The sequence below is a fragment of the Microcaecilia unicolor genome, chromosome 13 (genome assembly GCF_901765095.1).
Source record: "Microcaecilia unicolor chromosome 13, aMicUni1.1, whole genome shotgun sequence".
NCBI lineage: Eukaryota > Metazoa > Chordata > Amphibia > Gymnophiona > Siphonopidae > Microcaecilia > Microcaecilia unicolor.
Window position 1 is genome coordinate 13,502,042 of NC_044043.1, and position 22,675 is coordinate 13,524,716.

At 43.4% G+C, this 22,675-nt stretch overlaps 1 protein-coding gene across 1 annotated transcript; it reads left to right on the plus strand.

The window, feature by feature from the left end:
• Positions 1–458: 458 nt before the first annotated feature.
• LOC115482602 (sigma intracellular receptor 2-like) lies at positions 459–18,996 on the plus strand. Its single transcript, XM_030222521.1, has 3 exons — positions 459–645; positions 13,823–13,967; positions 18,131–18,996. The coding sequence occupies exons 1-3, from the start codon at positions 526–528 to the stop codon at positions 18,382–18,384; spliced, it is 519 nt and encodes a 172-aa protein (XP_030078381.1). The 5' UTR covers positions 459–525; the 3' UTR covers positions 18,385–18,996.
• Positions 18,997–22,675: the final 3,679 nt, after the last annotated feature.

Here is a 22,675-nt window from a genome sequence, read left to right on the forward strand (position 1 = left end):
CGCTATCATTTTAGTCGCCCTTCGCTGCACCTTTTCCAATTCTACTATATCTACAAATGACTATACCTTTGAAAAGTTATTATATTCCCGTATGCTTCACAAGTGGGCACGTTTGAAAATGTAAGTGCGATTAACTAAAAACGCCACCAACAATACAGAACGACAGCGTGGATGCAGCAGCCCGAAGGTTTAGTTGCTTTGTGTTGAGTATACTTGAATGACGGCTGAGCGGGGAGGGGGGGAAATGGAAAAGAGAGATTAATCTAAATGGTTTCAACATGTTGACGTCATCCTATCTCCTGTTTTCTTCACCCTCCTTGGGGCTGGGCTGCGAAAGGAATGTGGGCGGAACGACTCGGGGTCAGCTGATTGGCTCAGGCTGTAAGCGATCAAGATGGAGGCGTGGTGGAATGGAGCAGGTGGGGAGTTTCCCTGGAGGGGAGGTACTGCTTTGGTGCTGCTGCTCTTGTTTAGTGCTGTTGAGAGCAACAGGAGCGCGCGCGATCAGCTGCACCACCACCCACCATGGGCTCCTTTACTCGCATCCTGGAGTGCATTTTTGTTCTCTACTTTGCCTTTCACATTCCCATCACGCTGCTGGTCGACCTGCAGATTCTGCTTCCCGCCAGCTTCTTCCCGCAGGCGGTGAGTAGTTGAACTGGGTCTTTAATTTTTGCACGAAAAGAAGGTGGAATTGGGAGAGGGAGTGGAAAGCATCCGTTCCAACCAAGTATTGTGGACATATGCAGAGAATAGAAGTGAACAGACCTGCAGATGAGATCATGCTAACTGCAGCTCAGGACACTGTTGCACTATATGGATGGATGGATAAGACAAATAGGACAGATTGTTGGCTCGTCCACTGGAAGCGGTGTAAATACTATAAAATCAGAGTACCAGAAAACCGCTGGATCTGACCTTTATTCCAACAGATAAAAAGCTCCCCCCCCCCCCCCCCCCCCCCACAAAATATGGGCACTAATAAACCTGAATACAAGTTTCAGCTCTGTACTGAGAAAAGATCCTCAGCTTGGTAGGAGCCAACTCTGTGGGTGCTTGAGCCACCCCCAATATTAACAAACTTCTGCATTGTGTCCAAGGAGGGATCATTTTCATTGAGTTTAGCACCCCCAGTAGTTGGCTCCTATGCTCAGCTTCTAGAAAGATATCAATAGAAATAAAACATGGAAAAGAAAATAAGAGGATACCTTTTTTTATTGGACATAACTTAATACATTTCTTGATCAGCTTAGGAAAGTTGCCCTTCTTCGTCAGATTGGAAATAAGCAAATGTTGGTAGATGACAATATATATAAGTGAAACATCAAAGCATTTCAGTGACAGTTTAACAGGATGGGGGTGGATAGGTGCGAGACAGGAAGAGTTGGGTGGATGAGGGACAGGGAGATATGCATGGAGACAGGAAGGTGACAAAGCAGTACAATTTTGTGTTTTATAATGGGCTAGAAAACCCAGATCTTTGTTAAGTCCTGTCTGGTGGGTGTCAAAATATTTAATCATTCTGACTTCAAAGGTCTTACGTTCCTGTGTTGTTTTAAAGTTCCCTTTCAGGATTCTTACCATGAAATCACTGGTACAGTGTTCTGGTTTTGTAAAGTGTTGCCCCACAGAGGTGACATCCTGATTGCTACTAGCATTTTTCATATGTTGTCTATGTAAATTAAATCTCTTCTTTAGCATCTGACTTGTTTCTCCAATGTAGCAGCCTTCGTGGTATTTTTTACACTGAATGATATATACCACATTGGAAGATGAGCACGTGAAAGATTCCTTAATGTTGAATATTTTTCCTTTGTGAATGACCGTGGGGTCCTGTGAAATGTTTTGGCATAGTTTACAGCTGGATATATTGCAAGGATGTGCCATTCTTTTCTTTTTGAGTCTGTGTTGGGAGCTTACTTCTAATTAGCTTGTGTTTTAAGTTGGGTGGTTGTCGGAAGGCCAGCACTGGTGGGGATGGGCAGAAGATTTCAGCATATTGTCAACAATGAGGTTGAGATCTTTTTCTTGAGTGCAGGCTCCTAAGGTGAACCCTATGATCAGGTAACTATGATTTGGATTATTCTTCTCAATGTGCGTCACTTTGTCTACATTAAATTTCATCTGACATTTGGATGTACAGTTAAGACCTAGCATGCATCTATTTCACGTAGTACAAAGGTTGTTGAAGGGTGGAGGAAGGAGGAGGCTTTCGCAGCACACAGTTTAACATAGACTGACCAGTGCTGACTGGTCAGAGTTACTCAAACTCTGGTTGGACAAATAACTCTCTTAATATTAACTGGATAACTATGGAGAACTTGAGACCAAATATTCAGCCCAAGTGGTTGTATCCTAAATAACTGGAAAAAAAATTAAGTAGGCAACCTGTTTAGGAGTATGAACTCACAAAAGATATATATAACACAAATATATCAGTCATCGGAAGCACATAAACCAGTGTGTAAACAAAAACTTGGATAGTAACATAGTAGATGACGGCAGAAAAAGACCTGCACGGTCCATTCAGTCTGCCCAACAAGATAAACTCATATGTGCTACTTTTTGTGTATACCTTACCTTGATTTGTACCTGTCCTTTTCAGGGCACAGACCGTATAAGTCTGCCCAGCACTATCCCTGCCTCCCACCACCGGTTCTGGCACAGACCGTATAAGTCTGCCCAGCACCATCCCCGTCTCCCGCCACTGGCTCCGCCACCCAATCTCGGCTAAGCTCCTTAGAATAGGACTGACACTGTTTGGAATAAAGAACTGTAGACCAATAAAATAAAAATTGTCCTGTTTCACTAGAACCTTATGTCAGCCACTCGCCCTTTCCAACAGTCAAATTCTTTTGACTGGATACCAGTTGTATCCTTGGAGTTATCGTAGATACTACCCTTACTTTCCACTCTCTGATTGCTCAGGACCTCCGCCCCCCCCCCCCCCGACGCTCCCATCCCCCCAGGTTCAGGGAGGGCTGGAGATCCGGTGGGTCTCCAGCCCCCCCAAAGCCCCAGAAAATGGTCCCTGGTGGTCCAGTGGCCGCCAGTCAAACCTCCCTCCCTTATATGGTCTGTAGCCCCGCTCAGTGCATCCCAGGGGCTGGGCACCGCCATTTTGTGCGTCAACCCAAGGAAGAGGAGGGAGGCTTTGCTTCACGCGCTCGAGGGCTCTAATCATGGGGCGGTAGCAAACGCCGGCGCTAGTATGGCGCTAACAGCCTCTAGCGCCGGTGTTTGCTTTTGATCATCTGCCTGTTAGTGTTTAAGTAATTTATCACAGTGCTCCTAGGCCACACAGTTCCTCTCAGGTCTTCTCCCCCCCTCCCCCGCCTTCGGCAGCGGCATTGATGACGGTGGTGGTGGTGTTGAGTCCTGCCTTTCTTGGCAGGGATGACCAGGCGGTTCACTGACCAAGTCCTGAGCTCCATGTCGCTTGAGCAGCAAGGAAATCGGCAGCATGTGCAGGTATACCAGCGTCTTCCTCGGACAACATGGAGCTCGGGGCTGGGGTAGCAGACAGCTTCAGTTGGTGGGTTTTGGCATCTTTGCTAGCCATTCCGTGAGTGCCACAGTTCTGAAGGTGGTCTTGAAATATGCCACGGCTCCCCTGCTGTATGCTATCCACTCTTGTTCTCCACCCACACCCCAACTACTTCCCACTCCCTAACACAAAATGCATGAAACAAAATGCACCAATTGTGAACCCACCATGTTAACAGTTGACACGCTTGTGCGGTAGCAGTTAATAATGTACTTCAGTAAAAGACTTCCCAGCTGGCTACAAGAACACAAGAACTGTTATTGCTGAATGGGTGTCCAGACTTTTACACCTGCCATATTCACTGTTCTCAATCTGTAGAACACGGCAAGTAATTAGTAATTGTGTGTTTAACTTTGCCCCACAAAGAAAGGTCAATGATGTTCATTTAAGGATTCGTTTGAAGCATATAGTTTGACTGGAGGAGCCTGCAACTCTCTGCTTGGAGTTTCTTTTCCTCAGTTTTGTCACTGTAGTTTCTCATCTGTATTCTTATTGTGTTTTGTTGGTTTTGTTTTTACATGTGCTTTTGTCCTTTTTATATATACTTATCTTTTATTGTTTATCATTTATTTAAAAATTCCTGTATTGCCATCTTCTGACAAACGTGTCAAGGCAGTTTACAATTCATAGAACACATGAAGAAACGAGCTCCTTTTTTGGGGGAACATAAGAAAGAGATATTCAAATCAATGGTAGTGAAGTAGCATCACAATAAGCAGGCAGTACTATCCATTTTCCTGGAGCAGCTGTATTATCTGCGGAACAAATGTTAGATACAAAAGTTCATATATATATATATATATATTAATCAAGTGATACCTTGCCGCCTTTGATAAGGGCGTTTTATGTGCCAACATCTTCATCCGCAGGAGTGGAACATTCAATTGGGATAGATTTATCTCTGGTTAGTTTAAATCCTGCTAGAATACTGCTGGTCGAATATCACCAGGAACCATGATAACTGAGTGGAGGAGTAGCCTAGTGGTTAGAGCACCAGTCTTGCAATCCAGAGGTGGCCAGTTCAAATCTCACTGCTGCTCCTTGCCAAGTCACTTAACCCTCCATTCTCCCAGGTACAAAATTAGACTGTGAGCCCTCAGGGACAGGGAAATAAATACATTCAGGTACAGTGGGTAACTCACCTTGAGCTACTACCGAAAAAGGTGTGAGCAAAATCTAAATTAATAATAATAACTATATTTGTATCTGAAGTAAAGAGAGAGAGGCATTTTTGAGAGGACATCCAAGTCAGAATAGAAAAGTCCAAAACAGATATCCATCTCGCATATATTTTCCAAAGGAAATAGGTCAGGATTAAGAGAGATGGACATCCGTGTGCTGAGGATGTCCAAATGAGCAGCCATTTTAAAAACTGGAATGTCCAACATATGAATGTATAAAAAAAAAAAGAGAAAAAAAAGCAGAGAGAAAGACGTCTGTCTGGCAGTATTTCTACTACTACTACTACTCAACATTTCTAAAGCGCTACCAGACCTACGCAGCGCTGTACAGTCAAACATGAAGAGAGACAGTCCCTGCTCAAAAGAGCTTACAATCTAAAGAACATAACACCAGAGACAATCAAATTAGGACAGCATAGTACATCTGATTACACAATAGTTCATAGGGACAGACTAATAGATCTAAACAGCTAAAGATAATTAAGGTATGCAAATGCATAATACAGACAGATTGGTAGTGGTATTGAATAGAGGAGTAATGGTTAGGTTAACTGCCAAAAGCAGAGTCCAAAAGATGGGCTTTGAGCAAAGATTTGAAGATGGGTAGGGAGAATAATGGTCACACAGATGTCCTTCCAGAGCAGAGGCACAGCCTAGTGGTTAGTGCAGTGGACTTACCAAGCGACCCAGGTTCAAATCCCACTTTAACGCTCTTATTTTGTAATTGTGAGCTGTCCAGGAACAGAAAAATACTACTACTATTTAGCATTTCTATAGCACTACAAGGCGTACGCAGCACTGAACAAACATAGAAGAAAAACAGTCCCTGCTCAAAGAGCTTACAATCTAATAGACAAAAAATAAATAAAGTAAGCAAATCAAATCAATTAATGTGAACGGGAAGGAAGAGAGGAGGGTAGGTGGAGGCGAGTGGTTACAAGTGGTTACGAGTCAAAAGCAATGTTAAAGAGGTGGGCTTTCAGTCTAGATTTAAAGGTGGCCAAGGATGGGGCAAGACGTAGGGGCTCAGGAAGTTTATTCCAGGCGTAGGGTGCAGCGAGACAGAAGGCGCGAAGTCTGGAGTTGGCAGTAGTGGAGAAGGGAACAGATAAGAAGGATTTATCCATGGAGCGGAGTGCACGGGAAGGGGTGTAGGGAAGGACGAGTGTGGAGAGATACTGGGGAGCAGCAGAGTGAGTACATTTATAGGTTAGTAGAAGAAGTTTGAACAGGATGCGAAAACGGATAGGGAGCCAGTGAAGGGTCTTGAGGAGAGGGGTAGTATGAGTAAAGTGACCCTGGCGGAAGATGAGACGAGCAGCAGAGTTTTGAACCGATTGGAGAGGGGAGAGGTGACTAAGTGGGAGGCCAGCAAGAAGCAGATTGCAGTAGTCTAAACGAGAAGTGACAAGGGTGTGGATGAGGGTTTTGGTAGAGTGCTCGGAAAGAAAGGGGCGGATTTTACGGATGTTGTAAAGAAAGAAACGACAGGTCTTGGCAATCTGCTGGATATGAGCAGAGAATGAGAGAGAAGAGTCAAAGATGACCCCAAGGTTTCGAGCTGAGGAGACAGGGAGAATGAGAGAGCCATCAACAGAAATAGAAAACGTACCTGAATGTACACCACTTCAATAGCTTTTAGCTGCGGTAGCTTATATATTTAGGTATAGTGGGTATGTTTCTGTTTAAAGTTACAGGTTTGAAGTCCACTACTCCTCAGACTTTGTTAAGAATGCGCATAATACCTGAAGCTGTCATAGCACCTAGATCCCCTTGTAGTTTCACTTTCGGAGGGGAGGGAGGGAAAAGTAACCACTGGGGAATTAAGGAGGTGTCATGCTTTAATCCCTCCAGTGGCCAGCTGCTCAATCAGAGCACCTTTTTGTACCCTAGATGTGGTTGAAACAGGTCTAATTTAGGATGACCTTGTTTTTAGATGTGAACGTTTCTTCCAGTTTGGTAATCACTGTTGGGCCCTCCCTAGTCCCACCCAAAATATGCCTCCTTGCTATTTAGATGTACTGCAGTGTTGGACATACCTTTTCTTCCTTTGCAAAATTGAGATTTGGATGTTTGACGCACATGGACGTCCATTTGGGCATTTTGAGACGTCAATATGCTTTGAAAATAAGCTCCACTATATGTTTAAGGCACTATTTCAGACATAGGAAGCACAGAGGGGGAGGAGGCAGTGTTTGTTACTCAGGCCTAAGGGGCCTGTTTCTTATTGAAATTCCCTTGTAATTGTAGGGTATACTATAATAATGTGAAGTGTGTTTTCTTTGAATCCTGTCAGTTGCTGTTGCCCCTGTAGATGATTCTCCGGTAATGTCATCTGCTTAGACCATTTTAGAAATCCAACTGTGTTGTAGAGTTGAGCTAAATCCTCCTGCCTAGATACACCATTTTCTTTTGTTGTAAATTTGTTTTTCCTGGGAGTTTCTCTCCTATTATATCTTCACCTTTCAACCTATTGAGGACTTTAACATTAGGGCATAGATTTAATTTATGTAACTTTTTTCTTAATTGCAGTTTGCTTTGCCAAGTGTCATACTCGTATTTAATATTTTGAAATTGCATAAACATTAAAAAGAGGTACACCGACTCCAAAGCTCTGGGCTCAGCTCTCTAAAAACAGCTGTGTAGGGGCAAAGCGATCTCTATGAAGCATTATGTGTTTTCCTTTTATAATGACGAGATATGGGATTATAATACACGGCACTATCCAGCATTAATAACCTGACTTCAAGAAAGTAGACTGAAACTTATTCCATCTTTCAATGCAAGGCCTATTATTTGCTGACTGCGACCTTGCACACAGACAAAGACTGCTGACAAGGGTCCCGATGTGCTAGAATAACAAGGTTGTTCTCAGCATTGACGTCATGGTCAGAACAGCCAAGGACTCGTGGAATTACCCTTGCAGCGGGAGAGCCGCTGTGGCTAACATTGTTTATGAAATCCTGGCCTTTTGTCACGGTGCCCCCCTTTAATGTGGTGCCAGTGAGACAATTGTGTGGCCCCTGAAGTCATAACTATGGGGATAACAATGTTATCTGTGCATCACCCCACAAGGCCAGAATGTGCCATGAATACAACTGCAGACCGTGATTTCTCTATAAGAAAATGAGTAGCTATTTTCATGTACAGTGGGGGAAATAAGTATTTGATCCCTTGCTGATTTTGTAAGTTTGCCCACTGACAAAGACATGAGCAGCCCATAATTGAAGGGCAGGTTATTGGTAACAGTGAGAGATAGCACATCACAAATTAAATCCGGAAAATCACATTGTGGAAAGTATATGAATTTATTTGCATTCTGCAGAGGGAAATAAGTATTTGATCCCCCACCAACCAGTAAGAGATCTGGCCCCTACAGACCAGGTAGATGCTCCAAATCAACTCGTTACCTGCATGACAGACAGCTGTCGGCAATGGTCACCTGTATGAAAGACACCTGTCCACAGACTCAGTGAATCAGTCAGACTCTAACCTCTACAAAATGGCCAAGAGCAAGGAGCTGTCTAAGGATGTCAGGGACAAGATCATACACCTGCACAAGGCTGGAATGGGCTACAAAACCATCAGTAAGACGCTGGGCGAGAAGGAGACAACTGTTGGTGCCATAGTAAGAAAATGGAAGAAGTACAAAATGACTGTCAATCGACAAAGATCTGGGGCTCCACGCAAAATCTCACCTCGTGGGGTATCCTTGATCATGAGGAAGGTTAGAAATCAGCCTACAACTACAAGGGGGGAACTTGTCAATGATCTCAAGGCAGCTGGGACCACTGTCACCACGAAAACCATTGGTAACACATTACGACATAACGGATTGCAATCCTGCAGTGCCCGCAAGGTCCCCCTGCTCCGGAAGGCACATGTGACGGCCCGTCTGAAATTTGCCAGTGAACACCTGGATGATGCCAAGAGTGATTGGGAGAAGGTGCTGTGGTCAGATGAGACAAAAATTGAGCTCTTTGGCATGAACTCAACTCGCCGTGTTTGGAGGAAGAGAAATGCTGCCTATGACCCAAAGAACACCATCCCCACTGTCAAGCATGGAGGTGGAAATGTTATGTTTTGGGGGTGTTTCTCTGCTAAGGGCACAGGACTACTTCACCGCATCAATGGGAGAATGGATGGGGCCATGTACCGTACAATTCTGAGTGACAACCTCCTTCCCTCCGCCAGGGCCTTAAAAATGGGTCGTGGCTGGGTCTTCCAGCACGACAATGACCCAAAACATACAGCCAAGGCAACAAAGGAGTGGCTCAGGAAGAAGCACATTAGGGTCATGGAGTGGCCTAGCCAGTCACCAGACCTTAATCCCATTGAAAACGTATGGAGGGAGCTGAAGCTGCGAGTTGCCAAGCGACAGCCCAGAACTCTTAATGATTTAGAGATGATCTGCAAAGAGGAGTGGACCAAAATTCCTCCTGACATGTGTGCAAACCTCATCATCAACTACAGAAGACGTCTGACCGCTGTGCTTGCCAACAAGGGTTTTGCCACCAAGTATTAGGTCTTGTTTGCCAGAGGGATTAAATACTTATTTCCCTCTGCAGAATGCAAATAAATTCATATACTTTCCACAATGTGATTTTCCGGATTTAATTTGTGATGTGCTATCTCTCACTGTTACCAATAACCTACCCTTCAATTATGGGCTGCTCATGTCTTTGTCAGTGGGCAAACTTACAAAATCAGCAAGGGATCAAATACTTATTTCCCCCACTGTAACTTCTACTTCTTGCTGTCTGTCTACTTGGACTTGTAAAGCCGCTCCTTTGTGTTACTATACCACATTACAGTAATAGCATATGAAATGAAAAGGCCATGGAGAAGTGTGTGAACAGATGTATCATCAAAACAGTTCTGTACTGTGCATAAAATATGTACTGATACCGAAATCTTGAATAAGATTAGCTAATGGGCTCAAGAAAATATTAAAATAAGGGGGACAGAATTGAATCCTGGAGCACACCACAGATTATCGGATAAAAAGAGGATGTAGATGAAGAAGTGATTTAACTTGTTTTAAATCTTTTCTTTGTAATTGTTCATTTAAAGTCAAGATTGTCCCTCTATCCCAATTTCCACTAAACAAATAATTAATGATCAACTAAGTCACAGGCTGCTGAAAGATCCAAAGATATATTCAGCCACTGTCTAGTGCACTGTGAACTTAAGATAGTAACATAGTAGATGATGGCAGAAAAAGACCTGCACGGTCCAACCAGTCTGCCCAAGAAATGTGCCACTTTTTTGTGTATACCTCACCTTGATTTGTACCTGTCTTTTTCAGGGCACAGACCGTACAAGTCTGCCCAGCACTATCCCCGCCTCCCACCATCGGCTCTGGCACAGACCGTATAAGTCTGCCCAGCACTATCCCCGCCTCCCACTACCGGCTCTGTTATCCAATGTCGGCTAAGCTCCTGAAGATGTGGTGATACTTTTAATTTTATTTCTGGCTAGATCCCAGTCTTGTTTATAGTGTACTTAATTTGGCTCTTGGGGGACAATGTTTCTAGATAGGTTACTTGTACACATACCGTGACGTCACAGGGCCATGATCCCCCAGTTGACATATCATCAGCTTAACATGCTAGACAACATAGGAATAGGGGGCAAGGTCCTATCCTGATTTGAGGGATTCCTGAGCAGCAGATCCTACAAAGCGAAGATGCCAGGATTCCTATTTGCGGAATGGATCCCATAATGTGCCTCAAGGTTCCCCCATCTCTCCATCACTAACATTCTGATGGCCCCCTTAGGCCACAAACTAGAAGTGAACGACTTTAAAACATACATCTACGCAGCTGAGGTAAACATATGCATCTCCTTTGCTGATGACATCATAGCTGCAGCAAGAGAAATCACACGTGCACTTGACCTGATGGAAACCTGGGCCACGACTTTCAAGCTGAAACTCAACAGAGAAAAAACAAAGTTCATGGCGATAACCAACCTTTCCAAACCAATAAGCAACAAAATTCATATAGATCAAACAGAATACACACTAGATACAGATGTCAAAGTACTAGTAATACTGATTGACCAACACTAGAACTACAAGTGTCTGCTTTAACATCAAAAGTATTCAGATCTCTGTGGAAACTACGACAAATAAGAGCATGTTTTTCAAAAACTGCCTTCCGAATGCTAGTACAAAGCCTTGTTTTGTCCCAGTTAGACTACTGCAATGCGGGCTATGCGGGACGCAGAGAATACATATAAAAAAAAAAAAACTACAAACAGCACAAAATACCTTGGCACGCCTCATCTGTGGTGCATCCAAATACGACCACATAACGCCACTACTGCAGTATGTACACTGGCTACCAATAAGAGCAAGAGTAATCTTCTTCAAACTTTGTCTTTTTCGTGTCTTTATGGCACCACACCAAGTTATGCTGCAACCTATACTCTGGGAGAAACTGAGAGACTACCTCATCGTTCACCATCCCAGCTGTAAAGGGGTGGCCTACAAGCAGCCCACACCGCAAACTTCCCATTTAACACGGCCAGATGGTGGAAATCATTGCCAAAGAACACACAACACGACATCACCTATGAAAGTTTTTGCAAAAAAATTAAAAGCATTTTTGTACAAAAAATTCTTGATGTAACCTAGCATCAAGGGCCAGACAGCACAACAAATATACCCAGATCCTGATACTACCTCCCTAGATATGTTAACTCGTACATTTATCTCTATTCGCCCTCTTCATGTACCCCTGAGCTGTTATTGGTGTATCTGATTTGTATATCTGACCTCTGTTTGTATATCTGAGTTAACTTAATGTAAGCCACAGAGAACTGAGTCCCCAACTCGGATGTGTGTGGGTTATAAGTCCAATAAAGTAAAGTACCTATTTCACCAGAGAGTGGTCTATGCTGATGTGAAGCTGGCCTTCCTGAGAAGTGTTCCTGTCTTGGTGGCTACTTGGCAATGTGTACATGCTTGCTTATAGAAATGGGTGCTAACAGGCACGTACACAATCCCGTGGTGCTTCCTGCATTCTAGTTTATAAATAGGTGTTACCTTTATGCATGATGCTTTTAACTTTCAAAAAGAAGACTATGATAAAATGAGAAGAACAGTGAAAAAAAAAACTTAAGAGGAGCAGCTGTGAGTGTACTGTTTGGGACTGAAAGAGTTAGGTGGAAAACCTGCCTGGTTGGCTTCTGTTCTCTTGAAGACGCCATTCCGGCGAAACAAGGTTGCGTGTCGGGAACAGTAATGTTTGTGATAAAGAAGATTGAATGAGTTCACTGAGCACCCGCTGAGGCCGATATTGAGAGGAGAGTAAGAGTGGATTTTCTATTTATTAGAACATTTGTTAGATCACCGCTTCATCCCCCTATATTGACACCTGATCTGCTACCACGTCATTCAAGTTAAGTGCATTGGATATTGAACCATGATAACTTGGTTAAGACTGAAAAAGAGTTAATATGTGGTAGGAAGGGAGGGTGGTGCCCTGAAGTGAAAATGACGAGTGTTTTTTCTGCTGCTGAAGGTTTATACCTCCAGTAAAAAGCACAGTGTCACTACAATACTGAGCATCAAAAAAAATCATTAATTTAAGTGATTACATATTTGGACATTTGCTTGTGAGAAGGGTTTATATAATAGATGGTAAATGATACATTTAAACCCAGTATATTATACCTCATTATTAGTATTTATTAAATTTTAACTGCCAGACCCTCGACCATTCTTCTAACGTTTGGAGATCCCTTCTTATTGTTTCTACTCCCCAGCACCGACCCCTGAGGAACTCCACTGCTCACTTTCCTTTCCTCCGAGCAGATTCCATTTCCTACCACCCTCTGCTACCTATTGGTCAACCAGTTTCCTATCCAGTTCACCACTTTGGTCCTAAGTTCAGCCCTTTCATCTTACTCACTAGTCTTCTGTGGGGGACCGTATCAAAGGCTTTGCTGAAATCCAAGTAGATTACATCTAGCACAAGTCCTTCATCCAGTTCTTTGGTCACGCAGTCAAAGAAGTCAATAAGATTCGTTTGGCAGGATTTTCCTTTGGTAAAGCCATGTTGCCTCGGGTCCTGTAACCCGTCGGCTTCTAGAAAGTTAACTATCCTTTCTTTCAGCAGCGACTCCATTATTTTTCCTACCACTGACGTGAGACTTACCGGTCTGTAGTTTCCCACTTCTTCGCTGTCTCTACTTTTGTGAAGAGGGACCATATCTGTTCATCTCCAATTTCATGGAACCTCTCCCGTCTCTAAAAATCTTTAACATAAATCTTTAAGAGGTCCCACCAGGACCTCTCTGAGCTCCCTGGGTATCCTGGGATGTATCCCATCCAGCCCCATAGCTTTGTCCACCTTCAGATTCTCAAGCTGTTTATAAACTTTCTTCTGTAAACGGCGCAGTATCCACTCCATTCCCAGATGTTCCCTCGAGCCGACTGCGGTCCTTCTCCAGGATTTTCCTCCATGAACACCGAAGAGAAGTAATTGTTTAGCACGTTTGCTTTATCCTTATCACTCTTCACATAGCCATTCTCATTATCTTTCAGTCTTGCAATTCCATTCCGATCTTTTCTCCTTTCTCTAACATATCTGACAAAGGTCTTATCACCTCTCTTTACATCTTTACCCATTTTTTTCTTCTGCTTTTGCTAGCCGTATTCCCTCTTTGCTTCTTTGAGGATATCCTAAAAACCTGACTGGAAGGGGGTACTCCAGGACCAACTTGGGAAATGCCATCAGGGGGAGGTAAGCCTGGGGAGGGGGCTTTTGGGGGGGGGGGGATGGATCTAGGAGGCAGGAATGGTCTTGTTGGAAGGGGGCCAGAATTGGGGCAGGACATAGCTCCTAATGCAGGTTCCAAGCAATATTTACTGCATGTCCAATAAAACCTGGACATTCAGTGCCAGTGTCTGGACATAGCCTAGCGCTGAATATTCAAATTTAGTACAGCCAGCAATGGTAACATGCTTAAAAACCTCTGACCACTGCCAGCTGAAGATTGGTCAGTGTATATTTAAAATTAATGCTTAGTTCTTCTCTCCTGTGAAAATACTAATGAAGTTTTATAAATGTATTTTCTGTTTCAGCTGAAAGATGCAAATACATGGTACTTGCTTACATTTAAAGATCCATTGATGACGGAGCTGCCTCTTTGGTGTTTGACATTTATATACTGTGAAGTTTTGGCACACCTGCCCTTCTTTCCAATTGCTGTGTATGCATTCTACAAAGGTAAGTCAAGGAGGGCCGAATGTGGGTGTAATCACTATCTCGCACAAACGTTTCAATTGACCAGTCATTAGATTCTCTCCTAGCTAAACCTACTTGTGGTGTCAAATCAATGAGAGGTCAGCAGCATCCCAGCCACACAGATTTCACCACAATGATGTCATCAGACATTGTTAAAGCTGGCCTGCCATTGGTTATTGCTTTGTCAGGGTGATAATCACATGATGCAAAATCATTCTAACCTTGACCAATAATTCAGAGCCTTTTAACTGCATAATGGCTGCCATTATTCAGATAAAAGGCTAAAGTGAGGCCTATCTACAGATATTCAAAGGCACTATCTGGACAGTGCTGCTAAATATCCTTACAGATTTCCTTGGTGAACTGTCAGTTATTCAGTCTGCTATTTAGTACAGTTAGGACAGCAAAAAGACTGTCCCAACTTTATCCAGCTGCCTATTTGAATATTGCCACTATCCAGATAGTGCCAATGGTTGAGGACTTGAAGGGGGGAGGACTGTAGGGTTGGGTTTTAATAGTGGGAGGATTGAGCTGCTGTATTTATTGTTTTATTAGTTATTGTTTAATGGTCTCTGAATCTATTTTTTTTATACTTGTGGATGATATTATACCATCAGAACGGTAGATGATGTGGGATATAAAATTTTTAAAAATAAATATTCAGTGCTGGCCACTATCCAGCTGCCAGTGCTGAATATCCAAATTTAATTCAGACAGGGTGCCTGGCGTTTAAAAAAAATAAAAAAAATTGCTACTCCCACCCCCGGCTGAATATTGACCCAACCATGGTTTTAAATAAAGTACCAAACTTGCACTGCAGCTCAGTAGTGTAGCCACAGATGGGCCTGGGAGGGCACAGCTGTGATATGGCTGGCGGGGATCCCCAATCTCCACCAGTTGAAGACTCTTGGCATCTCTCCCGCCCCTCTTCTGCAGATGTTCAGATCTGTCAGTCCACTCCCCCCCCCCCCAGGTACCTTTTTAGAGCTCTCAGTTCTTCGCTGACAGCAAGTAGCAGTTCATACCCGTTGCTCATGCCAGCCCCGAGACTTCCCTCTGATGCAATTTCCTTTTTTTGATCGGCGGGACCAAGTCAGAGGGAAGGCCTGGGGCTGGTGTGAAAAGCAGATATGAATTGCTGTTGTCTGCTAGCGAAGAATGGAAAGCTTTAAAAGATATAAGGGGGTTCAGAGAGAGGAGTTGAGAGATGCCCAGTTGCCTGAGCGAGAAGAGAGAGATGCCGGGCAGAAGCATGGCTGTCCTGCCCACCTACTCGGGACTCAGGCCTTCCCAAAATTGGGTGCCTGGCTACACCCCTGCTGTGGCTATTTTAAAAAGGTGTCCAGTCGGGGGTTTGTAGCAAGGGCAATTATAATTATTATTTATTTATTTATTTGTGGCATTTATACCCTGCTCTTTCCCGCTCAATAGCAGGTTCAGTGCGGCTTACAAAGTGTGGTACAATGCATCACAGAGATAATACAGGTTTGGGAACAATGTATCAATGAGATGACATAATTATATAGAGTAGGTTCAGTGCAGCTTACAAAGTATGGTACAAAGTATCGCAGGGATGATACAAAGTATGGAACAAAATGTCGTAGAGATGACATACTTACATAGATTAAGACAATAGTAAGAGATGTGGGGAAGGGGTTGAAGTGTGGGTAATACTAGTGTTGTGGAATTATGTGTGGAAATATGTTTGAGAGTTAGGATGGGTCATTTGGGTAGTCTTGTTTGAAGAGGTAAGTCTTCAGCAGTTTTCGGAAGCATAGGTGTTCAGTGGTTTTTCGGATATGTCGAGGTATGGCGTTCCAGAGTTGGCTGCCTATGACAGAGAAGTTGGATACGTAGTATGTTTTGTATTTGAGGCCTTTGCAGTTGGGAAGATGAAGATTGAGATATGTTCTAGAAGTTCTGGTCCAGTTCCTGGCTGGAAGATCGATCAGGTTGGACATGTAGCTAGGAGATCCGCCATTGAGGATCTTGTGGATCATTGTGTGGGCTTTGAAGTTTATACGTTCCTTGATTGGGAGCCAGTGAAGTTTCTTGCGAAGTGATGTTGCGCTTTCGAATCGTGGTTTGGAGTTTTTCATGATTTGGGCTTGGCATCCGATGAAGATGTTGTTGCAGTAGTCGGCATGGGTGAGTACTGTGGATTGTACTAGATTGTGGAAAGTTTTCTGTACCCACATCATGTTGAACATCTTCTTTGTCGTGGCTTTTGCATGAGTTTCTAAAAAAGGTGTTTGTCTAGTGTTACTCCTAGGATTTTTAGATTGTCAGATACTGGGATTGTAATGTCTGGGGTGATCAATGTGGTCGGGAGCTGAGAGGCGTGTTGTGATGAAAGGATTAGGCACTGAGTTTTTTCTTTATTCAGTTTCGTCTTGAAAGCTTTGGCCCAGGATGTGAGAGTGTCCATGGCAGTGATTATTTTCGCTGAGATTTCTGTAAGAGTGGATTTGAAAGGGATAAATATTGTGACATCATCCGCGTAGATGAAGGGCTTTAGGCCATATTTGGATAGGGATTTGGCCAGGGGAATCATCATGAGGTTGAAGAGGATCGGGGATAGGGGTGAGCCTTGGGAGACTCCGCATTTTGAGGACCATGCGGGCGATATTGATGAAGTTGATTTGACCTGATAAGATCTGGTGGTGATAAAACTCTTTATCCTCTTGATGATGTTTCCGCCGATCCCTAGTTTGTCCAGTAATTTTGTAAGGATGTCATGGTCTACCATGTCAAATGTGCTGGACAAGTTGTACTGCAGAAGAAGTATTTTGTTGCCGATTGAAATTTCGTGTTTGAACTTGGATACCAGGGTGAGTAGTACTGTTTCTGTGCTGTGCGCAGGTTGAAAACCTGATTGCGATTCATGTAGTATGGAGAATTTTTGTATGAATTCATTAAGTTGGAAGGTCACTCTGTTTTCCATCAGTTTGGTTAGAAGAGAGATGGAGGCCACAGGTCGGTAGTTGGTGATGTCATTCGCTGGTTTTTTGGGGTTTTTCGGAATTGGTGTGAGTAGAATATTGCCATGGTCAGAGGGGAAGGAGCCTTGTTGAAGTAGGAAGTTTAGGTGGGTGGTAAATTCTAATATGAATCGTTCTGGGGCATTTTTCATCAAATAATTGGGGCATGGATCCAGGTGGCAGTGAGACTTTGAGAGTTTGGATAGTGCTGAGGAGATTTTCTTGGTGCTGAGGGGAGCGAAATTTGTCCAGTAGCGATCTGCTGGGATCTCTTCAGTGTCAGGGTCCAGTTCGTCAAGGAACGCGTCAATGTTGGTGTCATTGTGTGAAATTGTATTGCATAGATTAGTGATTTTATCATTGAAGTATTTGGCCATCTGGTCAGTAGATGGACAATTTGAGGGTGAAGTTGTTACTGGGTTCGTGTTGAGAAGGTCCTTTATGATTGTATATTGTTTTTTTTATGTCTGTACCGGTGGCTGTGATTTGTTTTGTGTAGTATGCTCTTTTGGCTCGTTTAATGTCATTCTTGTATTTCTTTTGTATTTGTTTCCACACATTGAGGGTGATATCATCTTTTGATTTGCTCCAGGCCTTTTCTGATTTCCTGGTTTCTTCTTTAGTTTTTTTAGTTCTTTGTTGAACCACGGCAAGGGTTTTTTCTTTAAGTTTAGGGTTTTGGAGTGTAATGGAGCAATTTCATCAAGAATGAGTTTGCATCTGTGGTCCCATTCTGTAAGGAAGTGGTTTGTGTTTGGGTCTGTTGAACAATTGTTGTCGTAGATAAGTTGCCAGAAGCCAAGAAGTTACATCTCTGGAGCTGTTTCTATGCACCCCAAGAACATAACATAAGAGTAGCCATACTGGGTTAGACCAATGGTCCATCTAGCCCAGTATCCTGTTTTTCAAACAGTGGCCAAGCCAGGTCACAAGTACCTGGCAGAAACCCAAATTGTGGCAACACTCCCTACTACGAATCCCAGGGCAAGTAGTTGCTTCCCATGTCTGTCTCAATAGCAGACTATGGGTTTTTCCTCCAGGAACTTGTCCAAAACATTTTTAAACCCACATATGCTAACTGCTGTTACTACATCCACAAAGAAGATGGTTCTAGTCTGTCCTTTTGGTAATTCTGTGTTGTTTACTATTTCTGTCTCTGTACAGGTGGCTGCAAGTGGATACGCATTCCTGCCATTATATATTCTACTCATGTATCAACATGTGTTCTCCCCATGATTGTAGAGATCCTCTTTTCCGACTTTTCCACATTCCGTCTGGGACCGCTGAGCTTCCAAGAACGTCTCACACTGGTAGCAGTGTACTCGCCTTTTTTACTGATCTCACTGCTGCTGCTCAACACCATGTTATACAACCCGCAGTACCGATCTGAGGAGAAACGAAAACTAAAAGCCAAATAAATGCTGGTGAAGAAAACTAAAGACCAGCATCATAGCAAAATATCCTTTAACAGACCCACCCACCCTTTTCTCCTCTGCTTCACGGGAGAGGGAGTCAGCAGGCGATTTGCAGGTGTTTAGTGCATCTCTTGCTGGGCTCTGATTTCTGCCAGCTGAGTTCCAGGACACGGTCCATGTCTCAGAAGATACTATTCAACTGCATTTATATTATTGCTGACCCCCTCCCCCCCCCCCCCCAACTAAACGCCACTGAACTACACACAGTCAAGTATGGGTAGTCTGTGTGTCTGTTGCTAATCTTTCCAGATTACATGATATAGGAGTGACTGCTCCTCCTGTGACCCTCATATGCTTTTACTCATTACCGAAATACTCACTTTCTGCTTTCCTTTGTAGCTAACAGATGTTATCTAAAGCAGCCAACCTGCTGGGAAACCCTTTTCCTAAAGAGTGAGAGCTTTTTTTTTTCCTTTTTTTTGGTTAACTGTTTTTATGTTGGTTTTCAATAGATTGGGAGTTAATATTAACAGAATCATAGCTTACGAATTTCTAATAGTAGATCTATCACTTTTAACCTCATTTATTGTACCTGAAGATAGAAGGTGGCCAAAATAATGCCGATTTTTAAAGAGTTCCAGGATTGAACCAGGAAAACTACAGACCAGTGAGCCTAACATTAGGGCAAGAACAAAACTGAACATGGTTTAACGGGACATAGCGAACATTGATCTAGCCAAGGGAAATCTTGCCTCACCCATCTGTTACGTCTTTTTGAAGGATAAATAAACATGTGGATAAAGGTGAGCCAGTTGATATTATAAAACTGAATTTTCAGAAAGCTTTTGACAAAGTCCCTCATGAAAGACTCCTGAGGAAATTAGAACACAAGGCTGCATATCAAGTAAAAATTGTAATCAAAAGATTAATCGCATAAACTTCCCCCTTGCATTTCCTCCTGTACAGTGCAAAATAAGATAGCAGATGTACATTCTCAAAACTGACATAATTTCATCACTAAACTGAAAATAAAATCATTTTTCTTTTGTCTGTTGTTTTTTGTTTGGTTACATTTGTACCCCGCGCTTTCCCTCTCATGGCAGGCTCAATGCGGCTTACATATTGTATACAGGTACTTATTTGTACATGGGGCAATGGAGGGTTAAGTGACTTGCCCAGAGTCACAAGGAGCTGCCTGTGCCTGAAGTGGGAATCAAACTCAGTTCCCCAGGACCAAAGTCCACCACCCTAACCACTATTTTTCTAATCATCTTTCTGGCCAGTCTTTGCATATTGTTCTGTCTGTGCTCTGAACTCTGTTACTAGGCCCCTGGTCATTTGCTATTTCTTTTCTTTCCATGTGGAGCATTTTCTCCTTTACCCTTCCCTTCCCCTCTATGCGCAGCACCTTCCTTCCCTGCCTTTCATGTCCAGCATCTCCCATCTTTCTTTCCAGTATCTCTCCTTTCCCCAGCCCTTCCCCCCACTCCTGTGATCCGGCATCTGTCTCTGTCAATGGGACCACCATCTCCCTTCCTAGGCCTCCAAACTTACTGGCAGTGATGAAGCTAGGCTGCCTCCAGCCAATTTAAGGGCCTTCTCTCTGCTACTCCCTGTTCATGTGGCACAAGGAAGTTGCATCAGAGAGAAGGACCCCAGGGCCTGTCTGAGGCAGCCTGATTTTACCTCAGTCAGTGCAGACAGCAAGCTTAGAGGACTAGGGTGCGAAGGGAAGGTAGGGACAGATGCTGGACCCGAGGGGGGAGGGAAAGCTACACAAGCATATAATATAAGTAAACCACTTTGGCTGTACCACAGAAAGGTGGTATATGAAATCCATGACCCTTTATCTTTAATTTTATTTTAGCATGTTAATATGAAGCCCTCTTTAAGCTATGGGCTAGGAGGCAATGTCCTGTTGCTGGGGGGGGGGGGGTGTAAAAGCATAGCTGGGCCTAAAAAAAACATTTGAATAAATTCCTGGCGGGAAAGGTTCATAAACAGTTAAGGCAGAGCCGAAGAAACCCACTGTTTATCTCTGGGGGGTAAGCAAAATGGAAACTATTTTATGGGATCCTGCCAGATACTTGTCACCTGGATTAGCCATTGTTGGAAATGAGATACTGGGTTGGATGAACCTTTGTTCTGACCCAGTTATGGTAGTAATCTGTGTTACAGATGTGGCCTTTAGCTTCCATAGTCTGACTGTTCTGTAATAACATACATAGTAGATGACGGCAGAGAAAGATCTGTACGGTCCATCCAGCCTGCCCAACAAGATAAACTCATATGTGCTACTTTTTGTGCATACCTTACCTTGATTTGTATCTGCCATTTTCAGGGCACAGATCATAGAAGTCTGCCCCGCCTCCCACCACCGGCTCTGCCACCCAATCTCTGCTAAGATTCTAAGGATCCATTCCTTCTGAACAGGATTCCTTTATGTTTATCCCACGAATGTTTGAATTCCGTTACCGTTTTCATCTCCACCACCGGAGAACGTGGCGAAGGCGGTTAGCTTGGCAGAGTTTAAAAAGGGGTTAGACGGTTTCCTAAAGGACAAGTCCATAAACCACTACTAAATGGACTTGGGAAAAAATCCACAATTCCAGGAATAAAATGTATAGAATGTTTGTACGTTTGGGAAGCTTGCCAGGTGCCCTTGGCCTGGATTGGCCGCTGTCGTGGACAGGATGCTAGAAATGGACTTAGTGCACAGGAAAGGCCCACAGAAGGGCATGCTGAGTCCATTTTTTAGCACAGCAAAAGGATGCCTTTATTTGCCATTCAGGCTTCAGCAGGGGCACAATTCCTTAATTCCTAATTGGAAAAGAGAGGCGGAGGCATAGCACTAATCCACCGAGAACAATTCACTATTGAAACCACTGCCAAATCCATAACACCCCAACTAGAAATTGCTTCATTCAGAATTCAAAACAAATACCTGCTCGATCAACTGAACTGCGTCCTGTTTTATAGACCGCGCAAGCCAGCCTATTTTCACGGATTTCAAATCAAATGCTTGTGTAAACAATTCCAATACACTAATACTAGGCGACCTAAACCTCCACCTAGGAGACCCCAACTCCGCCAACGCACGCGAGTGCATAGACTTCCTACAGTCCTGGGATCTCAAATGGCCTCACATGCAAGCTACCCACATCAAGGGACACACACTTGACCTCTTATCACACAAAACTGTCCACAGATCATAACCTATTAATAACAGACATCAAATGGTCTGAAACACCTTGGACCGACCACTACAAACTGAACCTATCCCTAAATTTTATTTATTTATTTGCATTTGTATCCCACATTCCCCCACCTATTTGCAGGCTCAATGTGGCTTACATAAAATTTGATAGCATTGTCAGAACAGGATATCAGATACAGTTAGTAGTGTGGAGCGATTGAGGAAGGGAAGAGAGTTGTTAGGGTATTTATAGAGGTGGGTGTTCGTAGTTGAGTGGTTGTTGAGGTGACTCAATGAGGTTGTAGGCCTTGTTGAAGAGGAATGTTTTCAGAGATTTTCGAAAAATAGTTGGGTCTTTGGTTGCTTTCAGGTCTATAGGTAATGCATTCCATAACTGCGTGCTCTTGTAAGAGAAGGTAGTGTCATGCACCAGCTTGTATTTAAGTCCTTTGCAGCTGGGGTAGTGTAGGTTGAGAAATTTGCGGGATGATCTTGTGGCGTTTCTGGGCGGTAGGTCCACGAGGTTTAGCATGTAGATTGGTACGTCTGCATGAATGATTTTGTGTACAATCGTGCAGATCTTGAACGCAATGCGTTCCTTAAGTGGGAGCCAGTGAAGTTTCTCTCTTAGGGGCTTTGCGCTTTCATATTTAGTTTTTCCAAATATGAGTCTGGCGGCTGTATTCTGGGCAGTTTGGAGTTTTTTGATTGTCTGTTCTTTGCACCCAGCATACAGTGCATTGCAGTAATCCAGATGACTTATTACCATTGATTGTACCAGTGAGGTTTCGATCAATGGTAACTCCAAGGATCTTCAAGTTTTGTGAGATCGGTAGGGAACAGTATGGTGTGATTATGGTGTTGAAGTTTTTTGTGTTATGTTGTGATGTGAGTACAAGACATTGTGTTTTTTCTGCGTTTTAATTTTAGTTGGAATGCATCTGCCCAAGTATGCATTATTTGGAGGCTTTGGTTGATCTTGTTGGTGATTTCATTTAGATCATGTTTGAATGGGATGTACATTGTGACGTCATCTGCATAAATGTAGGGGTTGAGGTTTTGATTGGCTAGAGGTATCATCATTAGGTTGAATAATGT

Coding starts and splice junctions, on each gene's coding strand:
- LOC115482602 (XM_030222521.1), top strand. CDS start 526: ATGGGCTCCTTTACTCGCATCCTGGAGTGCATTTTTGTTCTCTACTTT. Junction 646..13,822: donor CCAGCTTCTTCCCGCAGGCG/GTGAGTAGTTGA, acceptor TTTCTGTTTCAG/CTGAAAGATGCAAATACATG. Junction 13,968..18,130: donor TGTGTATGCATTCTACAAAG/GTAAGTCAAGGA, acceptor GTCTCTGTACAG/GTGGCTGCAAGTGGATACGC.